The 12,346-nt window shown below is 40.3% G+C and overlaps 1 protein-coding gene across 3 annotated transcripts in view; it reads left to right on the top strand.

The window, feature by feature from the left end:
• The window catches only part of ptp4a3a (protein tyrosine phosphatase 4A3a), a 30,064-nt gene extending 19,308 nt beyond the window's left edge, over positions 1-10,756 (top strand). For all 3 annotated transcript variants that reach the window (XM_042776715.1, XM_042776713.1, XM_042776714.1), the window contains exons 2-6: positions 625-1,089; positions 1,533-1,625; positions 6,140-6,270; positions 9,313-9,387; positions 9,739-10,756. In XM_042776715.1, coding sequence (XP_042632649.1) covers positions 985-1,089; positions 1,533-1,625; positions 6,140-6,270; positions 9,313-9,387; positions 9,739-9,856 — 522 coding nt within the window. In that variant the 5' untranslated portion in view covers positions 625-984 and the 3' untranslated portion in view covers positions 9,857-10,756. The remainder of the gene's footprint in view (positions 1-624; positions 1,090-1,532; positions 1,626-6,139; positions 6,271-9,312; positions 9,388-9,738) is intronic.
• The last annotated feature ends 1,590 nt before the right edge of the window (positions 10,757-12,346 follow it).

Below are 12,346 nucleotides of genomic sequence, written 5' to 3'. Positions count from 1 at the left end.
GGTCTGAAATGTTGGAATCAAGAGAGATTTTCCTTTTGTTGAACTTTCACTGCTTGGAAATATTTGAATGATTGCTTGATTAACTTTTATAGCTAAAAATGTAATAAAACAAGCAGTGTATGTGCAAAAAAAAGTGACGTTTAAAGTAAACTTGGAAAACTAAATTAGAAGGTTTTATGAAGTTCATGACAGCACTTTAAAAAGGAAATGCATAAAAAAATGTGGTAACTCTTTACAATTGTTCATGCTTAGTTTATGTAAACTAAAGTAGTTAACTAATGAACCTTATTGTAAAGTGTTACCAAAAATGCAAAGTCTTGGAGAAAAAAGGAATAAGCCTGGGAAACCTATTTACTCTCATTTTCTGCTTTCTGTAAAGCCTCATGCCCCTATCAGTCTCTGTGTTGCGCAATGTTTTGAATGTGTGTGTGTGTGTGAGTGGGATTGTGTGGGTGGGTTCGGGGACACTGCATGAAATCTGCGGTCACACACTCACAGTTAACATGAGCCACGCTGTCATGTGTGCTTCATGTTTGTCTTCAACAGACTGCCCTTCTTCTGCGTGCCAGTTAATTTTAGAGAAGAAAACTCATCTATCTCTTTTTCCGATTCTCTTTCCAACAGCTCTGTCCTTCGGTAGTGGCTTTGTCCATGGCGTTCTTGCAGAGGACTGGAGACTACTGCCACGCTCAACATCTACACGTCTAAACCCGGGGAGAAAACCGATCTCTGGATGCACAGAGACACTCTTCTTTCTGCTGCCTCCTGTGGTCCTGCCACCGCGAAACTCTTCACAAATCTAATGGGGTGATCTTACCTCTCTGGCTACAGTAAGCCATTAGAGAGAGGATATAAGATCTTGGGGACTTTGAACATTGAGGAGTCTTGCAGTGTTTTATTCACAAAGAAAGATCAGAGACTGAGCAAAACCGTGAAGAGCATCCGTCGGGTGAATTTGCTTGGAAACGATTTGGAGGAAGCACAATGGCTCGGATGAACCGGCCGGCTCCCGTGGAGGTGTGCTACAAGAACATGAGGTTCTTAATCACACACAACCCAACAAACTCCACTTTGAGCAGCTTCATAGAGGTGAGAATCTGTACACCGTCTAGCCCCAACACTTTACCTCGTCTGTTTTCTTCCATCTTCTCACTTGAACGCACACTCTTTTAGCAGCCGGTCCCGTCTGGCTCACATGGTCTATCTCAAGACAACTCTGCCGTCACATGGCCCACTCATTCTTATCTTGCTGGGAAAGTGTGCATGAACCGTAGAGGCTCTAATGATAACGGCACATCCACAAAGCCTCCATTTCCATGGAAACCCATCCCAGTGCTCCGTCACATGGCAGGGATGAGGGACAGAGCGTGTTCATGGGCAGCTTACCTAACTTTCCCCCCATTAAAATGATTGTGTTTGTATTTTAATGTGGAAAAATTATGTCAGAACATGGTGATTGTCTGTCTTGTTTTTTTTTTTTCCTGATTTTTTTTTTTTTAATTGCCCGTGTTTCTGTTCCCATCACGCTTCAGGATCTTAAGAAGTATGGTGCCACGACGGTGGTCAGGGTTTGTGAGATAACCTACGACAAAACTCCACTGGAGAAGGATGGGATCACAGTCGTGGTAAGTGCACACCCAGTTATAATATCAAAAAAATCCTTAAAATTAGATAAATTTACTTGAGAAGGAACACTGCATAAGCCATTAAAGGGATAGTTCACCAAAAATGAAAACTGACATAGTTTACCCACCCTCATGTTGTTTCCAAACCTGTATGAGTTATTTTGAAGAATGTTGGTAACCAAAGAGGTGATGGTAGCCATTGAATTCCATAGTAATTTTTCCATACTATGGAAGCCAACTGTTTGATTATTAACATAAAAAATATTTTCAAATCCTATGCATTGTTGCATCTCAAGTAAAATTTAATAATTTTTACGGATTTTAAGCTATTTTAAATAAGTCAAAAAAAGACTAAAAATTTGTCAAGAAGTAATTACTTGATAATCTGTATTTTATATTTATATAAATATAAAATATTAATTAAATATGAAATAATTTTGTCAAACCGCTGCGTGATATGAATGAGATGAAACCAGGACTGATATTTAGAAAATGGATTACCTCGGGAAGCTTAAAATTTAGTGGTCATTATACAAAAATATTTGGCCCCAGAATGCCACCATCATCCAATCAGAATAAACAATTCCAACAAGCTGTGTAAATAAATCATGTTGATTTGACATTTAGGGTGCTTTCACACTTGGTTCGCTTGCCTGGTCCGAACCCGAGTTCGACTGCTCCCCCTCCCCTGCCCCCGCTGGACTGCGTTCATATTATTTTATTTGGGTCTGAACCGCGGTTCGTTTGCATCATCAAGCCGGCAGATGTTTACCCTGTTGCATAGTAACAGTGGCGCAGGAGAAGGCGGCAAATGCATAACATTGCTCTCTGCACTGTTATATATTTACGTTTTTGAACCGTTCGTTTTGAAGCTTCGGTACATAACGGCACTTACGTCGGTCTTACGAATGTACTTCAAAGAACGCTGAAGCACAACAGAAATGAGATATACAGCTCTCTGTTTGCAGCGCGTCAGTCACGCTCGTCAGGAAAGTGAGTGAAACACACACACAAACACACATTTTTATCAAATAATATGTCATTAATAGTGGTTCACTTCTGCCATTTGGTACGATTGCGTTCACATCAGCAGCGAACCGTACCGAGTACACATAAACCGTACCCCAGACCACCCTTTTTAAGCAGACTTGGGTACGGTTCGTGAGTGCGCACCAGAGTTCGGAAGACCGCGTTCACATCATCCAAATGAACCGAACTGTAACGTCAGTCGAACCCGGGTGCGCACCAAAAGTGCTAGTGTGAAAGCACCCTTAAAGGGCAAGAGAGTAAAAACTATGGAGAGGTAGGACTTCGGCAGTTATTGAAAATGCTCTGCGTTAAAAGGGAAAAGTGAAACCGCTCCTCACAGACCCCCATGACCCCCGTATGCTCTCTCTCTCGCTCGCTCTCTCTCTCTCTCACACACACACACACACACACACACACACACACTCTATAGTCATTATAGAGAGCGTTCTCTTCCAAGCAGCCACATGTGTTTCTTATTACCAACATCAACGTTTCACTGTTGCTATGGTAGCTGCAGAGCCTGGTTTCTCCGTGTGGCCTCCGATTGGTCCCAGCCCCCCCCCCCCAACCTTTCTTTTATACTTTTCCTCTTGACTTTCTCACAGCAATCCTGAAAGAAAAGAGAAACCCAGGGCAAATTGTTGCATAAGTCCTATCTTCAATACCTTGTGTGGATATGAAGGACACGTTGGCTGCTTGACGCACCTCTGCAGTCCCGCAGCCATTTGCCAAACCCGATAATTCACACTAATATGACGGAGAGGTTGGTTGCATGCAGTGATTAAGAATTCTGTTAGAAAACACATGCAAAAGAGTGCAACGCATTGGATGTCAGTTGCTTGCAATGGTGTTGAACAGCATCTAAAACATATGCTTGTTCATGTCCGCCGCTTCCTGGTGAGCTCATGTAATTTCAGTCATGTGGTGCACAAGTTGCTGAGAAACTTTGTCGAAGCAAAAAACCCCAGTGGGAACAATCAGCAGTGTTGTTCGCCTCATGTATTTGTGTGAGCACCTGCAACAAGGGAGTAAACTGTGTGCTTCTGTGCTATTCCTCAGCCTTCCAACTGTGAGACTGCAGGTTTGAGCAAGTTACCCTGCTACCTAATTCTGGATTCCCAAAGTAGGCCAGGGCTGTTTACCCAACGAGCATTACAACAGCGGCCCTCCATCCGCTCCTAAAGGTTTCTGAGGCGTGTTTGCCCAGGAAATCAATAGGGTGGATTGGAGGGAAGTGGAGGAAGCATTTGTGGCGCGTCATTCATGCTTCAAAGGCTTTTCTGTACAGCCAGCCTCCTAGAGGCCTCTCCGGTCTGACTTGTTTACTTGAAAGGACTCACACCTGCTAGTGTTGAACATCCCGTCCCTAGAGCTGTAGTGTGACTGCATATTGCTCATTGGTCCCATGTGATAAGCGATATTTTGAGGCCTTTGAATGGCGACTTATGTGTATGTACTGTGAGAAAGCTCTTTATAATTAAGGCCTGGCCTGCCAAGCCTCTCTGGATCACATGAGTGTGTGTTTGTGTGGGCACCTGTGCCTGTGAAGACATGCCAGTTTGCGTGCTGGTCTACACGAGCCACAGCAGCTGAACCACATCAAAGTCCCTCAGCAGTGGTATAGGCGGGCAAATGGGAAAGGAGGGGTGGAATTTTCCGGATGTCCTGTGAAGTATGGTTAATCACCTCTCACCTTAAGGTCACGAGAGCACAGGAAAGCCACACACGTATGCTAAATTTATGCCACACGTATGCTAAATTTATGCCATGTTCCACATGCCTCTCCTTTGCCTTACACAGAAGCATGTACCGCATTTACCAACCACCCGAACACGGGCAGGGATTGATAGACATAACAGGATGTACATCACCACTTTTGTGGAAATTAAGGGTTAATAGCAGTGTCTGAAAGTCCTTATCTTCATACACCATTTAACATTGATCTCAGATTCTGTAGTGCATTGTTTCCCATTCTATGTTCTGGAGTTTTCCCAAAAGCATCGTTAACCAACTCTGGTCGCAAGTTTCGTCACATTTGAATAATATGGTCATCGGTGTTTGGGGTAACGCATTACAATTAATGCGAGTTACGAAATCAGATTTTTTTTTTTCGCAAGCCGCTGCAGCCCAGGTGACATAATGTAACGCAATGCATTACTTTCCATAAAAAGTAACAAGTAATGCAATTAGTTAGTATTTTTTTTTTAATGGAGTAACACAATATGAAAACCATGAGGCTTGTGACTGGCAAGTAACTTACACTGTCAAGGTCCAGAAAAGAATAGCGTATGCAGTTTGCGTTTAGCGGATATTCTCCAAAATGGTGCTACGGTGATGCGGAGAGGCACAGAGGAGACAAATTGTTGAATAAAGTCATTATTTTTGTTTTCTTAGCGTACGGAAAGTATTCTTGTTCCTTCATAACGTTCTGGTTGAGTCACTGATGGCAGATGGACTACTCTGACGATGTCTTTCATACTTTTATGGACCTTGACAGTGTATTTTACTTGGCAGTCTATGGGACAGTCACAAGCCTCCCGGTTTTCATCCAAAATATCTTAAATTGTGTTCTGAAGACGAACAAAGCTTTTACGGGTTTGGGACGACATGTGGGTAAGTGATTAATGACAAAATTTTCATTTTGGGATGGAGTAGCCCTTTAACTCTGAACATTATACACTGATGTTGGGCAATCACAAACTGTTGTAATACATTTTTTGCAAAATATTTAGCTTTAAAAGTATTTGTACAACCTGCTCCACCTGGTTTGATATTTAGTTGTATAATGCAATAACATTCATAGATTTAAGTGTGGTTTTCATTTGTCCAAAAACTTTTAGACTAGCGTTTGGCTCCTTAAAGGGACATTCACACTGATGGCGATTTGTAGTGGCTGGAGGTCATATATTGTCAACGTCACCAAATTGAGGCAACATTAGCAAAAACAACCACTGGATACAACAAATCTGAACAGTTTATCTACGCAAATGAGCAGCAGATCAATGGGATTGCAGACAATGGAGCTAGCTAGATTTGCTTCATGATGCAATATTTTGACACTCACTTGAACTTGAACCATGAAATCAAAACAACAAAATCAAAATGTCATGCCAGGGTGAACGTGTGTTGAGTCCTAAATAAAGGGTTGTTTCGAAATCAAAGCTTGTCTTTCAGTGTAAATAAAGGATAGTTCACCCCAAAATATCAATTCTGTCTTCATTTACTCACCCTCGTGTTATTCCAAACACAAAAGAAGATATTTTGAAGAATGCTCATAACCAATCAGTTCATTGAATTCAATAACATCCTTCCATACATACCCTCAGTGGCTACCAGCAACTGTTTGGTTAACAACAGTCTTATGTTCTTTAGTCTTCAGCAGAAGAAAAAGTCAGGTGAGTAAAAGAAGACAGAAGTCATTTTTTTTGGTGTACTGTCCCTTTAATGTGCTGATGTGAAGGTGTAACTTGTTCTTCTCTCCCCAGGACTGGCCATTTGACGACGGTGCTCCCCCTCCCTCTAAGGTCGTGGAGGACTGGCTGAGTCTCCTGAAGAGACGTTTCATAGAAGAGCCTGGCTGCTGCGTGGCTGTGCACTGCGTAGCCGGTTTAGGAAGGTCAGTAAATGAGCTTACAGAAACAGAATCGCATTGCTCTCAAGATTTAAACATACCTTTAACTAGCTGGCTAGCTGGTTTTTGCTCAGCCCTGGGAACTCTGGGGTAAATGGGTTCATTTCTTGACTGGTGGCCCATAAGTAAGCCCACCTCTAGTGCCCTGTTCGAGACCTTAATCTGGAAAAGAATGTGTTCTATAGAACATTATGCACTTCTGGCCTCCCAGGAGACACATCTCTTCTATTAACTGTGGATGAAGTTGATAGTCCCCTATGGGCTGAAACCATACTGCGTACATAGCAAGCGAGAGGTATCTCTTCAGAGGCTTTAAACTGGCCAGAGTGCTCCGCCAAAGTCAACAGTCCCCGAAGAGCACTTACTCTGCTGCAGTCCCACTCTGTTTTAAGAGGCATCGGGGTGAGGGCTGAAGACAAAACAGGAAGTTGCTTTTTACGAGAATTTGTTACTACTGTCCTCCTCAAACGCGTGCTCTTTTCATGACCTTTATGCCAGACTGTCTATCCCACATGACTGGGCTACACATGAGCTATACATGATGCTCCTGGACACCTTGTGGTCGTGTTTCCTTTCATTCCGTGATTGATACACGAATGGAAACTCATTTAGCTGTTTTTTTTACATTAGAAAAAAATTCAGTGGGTAAAATTTCATGGTAATGACAAGGACAATAAAATCAAGCGATATTGCACAACATAATGTACTATTTCAGTTATAAATATAGAACAGTGTGTCTCATAAGGAGCTCCTACGGATGATGTATTTATGCTCTCTGTTGGCGCACGTACGGTGAAACAAAACACCCCAAACGATGGCTGTAAGAGGAGGAGGAGGAGGTACTCTGGCCTCGCTGCTCTCATCTTTTGGGCGGTAAAACCCGTCTCTGACGCACTTCATCCACTTCCAGAGGGAATCAGTCTCGACTCTTGAAAGAGTGCCAGTGTTTTTTTGGCCGGACTCGTTTATTTTCATCTGATTCAGATGGCAACACTGTTTAGAGTTATGCTGTGAGATTGAACTGTCTTTACTGTGCAGCATATGTTTGAAAGGGAAGCTTTGAGGGTTAAGTGTTAAAATTCGCTTTGCTGTCTAAATGGACATGAATGATCTCTCAGTTGTGGCTTGTTAAGGAAAGGTGCTGTTACTTTAGTAAGAGATCAGATTTAAGATTGTCCATTTGCCGAGCAATAAATGGGAAGAAAAGATCTCATGGAATTTAAAGAGGGAGTCATATGCAGAAATCAGAATATAGTAGAGATTCTAAGGTGGGCTCTTAATGTGACTTGGGCCATTAAGAAACCACCTAGCAACTACCCAGAACACCTAGCAACAGCACTACAGTTGTTTTTCAGTTGTTGTTTTTTTTTCTTTGACCTTCAGAATTGTGAAACATTAATTATTGTATGATGAATTATCGTAATGCCTCTTTCCACTCTTTTGAGAGCGAGACTGTGGCATTGCTCCATTAATCAGTGTTTCACTGTACAGCTATTAAGATCCATCTAAGATCATGGAACAATTGAGCTTTTCTAATGAGCCAATACAATTATGTGTGTGTTAGGGTTGCCAAGTTTGATACCACAACGAAATCTAATATGCTGTTAAACACGCTTTTTATTAAATATGGATTACAATTCGTATTAATAAAGTATTTCTTCAAATATTAATAAATATTACAAGCATAATACATGTATTTTATTTCAAATTCTTCAAGTATTCATTTGTACTGTATATAAAAATGTATTATTTAAAGTAAATTCAAACTCCAAGCATAACTTGAAAATCATAATCATAAACGATTTCAGAGAGGCTAGCAATATCGAGCTAGCTTTGAAAGCATAAGATCCCACCCTCCCTGCTAATCACTCTCCAAAGCCACGCCTCCTGCGACACGATGAGAGGCATTGAATGCAATGCTGTCAGATTAGCTCATGTCTCATTCAGCCATGAGAAAACATTACCGTACAAAGCACATAATATTACAATAATAAAGCCTTTCATTCTCGCTTTGGTCTGCGATAGCGCAGTGGAGTGCGCTGATAATGTATCATGTCTGCGCAAGCAGGGTGCACGGAGGTATGCAAATACATACATTGACAGGCAGGTCGGACAGCGCCTTCCACAGACGATCTAAATAGATATGATTGGACGAACATTTTCTGGTCCTACGCTTTACAAACGATATAAATACATTTAGACACTTCACTTAGTGATTGCTATCGGAATGTGAAGAGACTTTCAGCCAGCATAACAAAAATGTTTTTGAACCAAATCACCTACCCTTCCTTTAATAGGAAAATACTTGAAAGCTGCATGACGTTGTTTAAATTATTTGTTAATGTTTGTATTCATATATCTAACACCACACATTTTTACAAACAGAATTAAAACAATGGCATGTAGCTTACAAGTATTTTTTAATTAAGTAAACTTGCATGTAATAGACAAATAAAAACAGTAAAAAAAAAATGCAAATTAAGTATGCAGTCCTTGAAATTCAGCAATATCAAGTATTTAAGTAAACTGGAAAAAAAGAGGTATCAAATGCAAAATACAATTTTATTTTTATTATTATTATTTTTTTTTTTTTTATAAAACACAAGAGTAAAAAAAAGTACAAAAAACAGCTATTTTGACATTGCTAGTGTACGAGTCTAACAGGGTCTCCGTTATTTTGGCAAGTAAGACATGTTCCTAGATCAACATCATTGTCCAAAAATATAGACTTAACCCAATCCCTACCCCTAAACCTAACCCTACCCATAATTTATTCCTAAAATCAGTGGGAAATGATAGCTGATTAACAAGGGTGAAGAAGCACCTAACTCTGGTTGTAAGCCTAAAACAGATATTTACTGAAAAGTTAAATCTCAATTCTGATTGGTTGATTGGATGTTGATCCAGGAACATGATGTACTTGGTGAAATCATGTTCACCGTCTAACAGTGTTTCTGTGAGAGATCTCTCACACACACATCAGGTCAGTGTTGCACCTCTCTCAGTATTTGTGTTTTTTTTCTGCAGAGCTCCAGTACTTGTGGCCGTGGCGCTGATTGAAAGTGGGATGAAGTATGAAGATGCCATCCAGTTCATCAGACAGTACGTACATCTCTCTCTTGACTTCTTTCAAGAACCACAGACCTTGAGCTCTTGACGTCAACTGCTACATTTATACGAGTGTATCTTAAACGCTAGTTCTCAGTCGCTTGTCAGAGTGCCTTTTGACAGCAAGGCCAAGCTGAAAGCTTTCAACACGCAAAAGATTCGCAGTTGAACCTTTAAGCTCCGCCCCTTGGTTACGGTTATATTTTCAGGGCTATTTTCGGTCCAGTGTGGGCTGGAATGAAACGTGAGATCGCAAGCGAAATTTTATCTGCCGTGTTTCTTGAAAGAAATCATTCAGTTGGAACGCGCTCAACATGCTAATGTTCTTTTTTTTTGCGTTCTCAGGAAGCGCAGGGGTGCAATAAACAGCAAGCAGCTGACGTATCTAGAGAAATATCGGCCCAAACAGAGACTGCGCTACAAACACCCGCACATTTTCAAGAACAAGTGCTGCATCATGTGACTGCACCCTCACCCTGCTGTTCTGAACCGAGCTGAACCTGACGGACTGGGCCACAACTGATGCACTTTGCTGATTTGCTATTAAAAAGATGAACTGATTCGGTCTGGATGAAAATCCCACTGGTGCCTAAAATCCTCCTCACTCTGACTGTGGTGTGGATACTGCCATGGCTTTTCTGAGACTTGTGGCTCAGAGGACTAAACGGCTACATATCTCCGAGATACGGCGAAGGCAACCTCTGACCTTTGACCTTGCACCAGGACTGACACCCTAATCATGCCTCAAGTGATCGTGATTGTCTGAAAGAGCCAGGCGGTGTGATAATGTGAATCGTGGACAAAATTTGTGCTCTTTCTCACTGTCTCTACTACTACTTTTTCTTTCTACCACTTTCCTGCTCTGCCCGATTTCTAGACAACTTTCAAGTTTTCAGCACAAATCTTTTTACTGGTGACCTTTTCCATGACGCTTTTGTTTTGTGAGCAAACGACGGTTGAATTGGACTTATGATGAAGGGCTCATGTGAAAGATATTTCTTCTTGCTTTTTTTATTTGGATGCGTGCCAGACACTAAATGGTTTCTGAAGGCTACATGAAGGCGGATGAATTTAACAACGAAAATGCTTATTATGCGTGTTTATGTGCTTAAACTCAAGCCTTGTGTTTGCTGAAATAATTTTAATGTGTAAGAACTGCTAGACTCCCTGGAGGCGATCTGTCTACGATGCTTGTCCATTCAGGTCAACAGAAATCAGATGGTGGAAAAAATGGCCCTATATGAAAGAATTATGAGACGAGACTGTGGTTTAAAGTTGTTTTTGTCTGTTTTTTTTTTTTTTTTTTTTTTTAAGAACACACCTCCAGCTGCATAATACAAATAAAGTCTGTTGCAATCATGAATCAGGACTGTTAGTGTTTTGTCATATGGTGACCTGAATAATGTGTAACAAGTTCACTCTTTAAATCAAAATATCGTCATACTGCCCTCTGCCGGGCAAAGACTCAAATTGTTCTTGATCAGAGATGCCCAAACTTCTTACTATGAATAGCCAAAAATTACACTTTTGTCTGTAGGCTAAAAGTAAATGTATAGACTATATTATATTATATTACATTAAAATTGTATTTTTCTAAAATAATTTTATTATTCATTTATTTTGTCTATCATGCAATGCAAAAATTCAAAGAATAATAATAATAAAAAAAGATATGCTTCAATGGGCAAAAATTGCACTGACCCTTTTTTTATAGTACTAAAAGTTTTCAATTACAATTTTCAAATCATTTGGAATTAAAATAGAAATAAGAATGAAAAAAAAATTCAAAACATGAAAATAGCATCTCAAAATAATTGATGTATTATCACTTTATACATATATTAATAATTGTGTAAATGACTGTGTATACATGTTATATGCTTTTCTTGTGACATAAATAATCTGTTCTTGGGCTCATTTACAGGCCATTATTCTACACATTACTTGTTGACACTGGCCATCAATATCGAACCCGACTGATCTTTAGGGAACTGCCTGGTATGTTCTTTGTTGCCTTTGTGCTGTGCAGAGCTTTCGGGTTGATTTGAGGATGATGTGCTGGACTGGCTCTGCTGGGTACCGGAGACGGACACAAATCTAAGCTGAACCGCTCGGGTGTCACAGTGAGCAGAGGCAGTGATACATGATTCTGCACACATGAGATGCCATTTACATTTACATTTACATTTAATCATTTAGCAGACGCTTTTATCCAAAGCGCAAATGAGATGCAATCAGATGCAACAACACATTCTCAGTTAGTCCAGAACACGTGTGGTTTTATATTATAATTTACAGGCAAAAAAGATGAGTCTTTAGATGTGGGCAGACAAAACAGAAAAGGATTAAATTAATAACATGTTTTATATTATAATTTACATCTGTCATATTATTAATGTTGTTTACATTGTTACCACATGACAAACTAGTATCAGTGCTTTAAGGTCATTTTGTCTAATTCTTACTGACTTGTTGGTATAAATGGGCTGCGTGTTTCATCAGTGGAGGCTTGCTTGGCATCCCAGATTTTGTACACACTGCTCACAGAGCTGAGAATGAACTTTTTTGAACTCCAGCCCATCACTTAAATTTCTGATCACCTTGAAATTTCCATCGAGCGGCTTGCTGTAAAACAGAGAAAACATTTAGGAATGCAATGAGCAAAAATGACATTTTTGAAGTGGCACATTGTAAAAATTATCTACCACAAAACATAATAATCAAACAAACTGTTAATCAGTGGAAGTTTTTCTTACTGTAATTGCTTCATTTGGACGTGTTTGATGTATCTTCGTAAAAGGCATCCAGGACGCAGCTCAGCTCTCTAAAGTGTCTGACTGACAGTTCCTCTGCACAGGTTGTACATTTCAGAGGAAATGTTATTTTGAAAAGCTTGATCCAGCCGCTGGAGGTTGTTTTCTTGAGCTTTGATGTCAATTACGACATTCTTGCT

Source organism: Cyprinus carpio, chromosome A19 (assembly GCF_018340385.1).
Source record: "Cyprinus carpio isolate SPL01 chromosome A19, ASM1834038v1, whole genome shotgun sequence".
In the NCBI taxonomy this organism is placed as follows: Eukaryota; Metazoa; Chordata; class Actinopteri; order Cypriniformes; family Cyprinidae; genus Cyprinus; species Cyprinus carpio.
The sequence above is the reverse complement of the archived record's forward strand: the minus strand, read 5'-3'. Positions and strand labels throughout refer to the sequence as shown.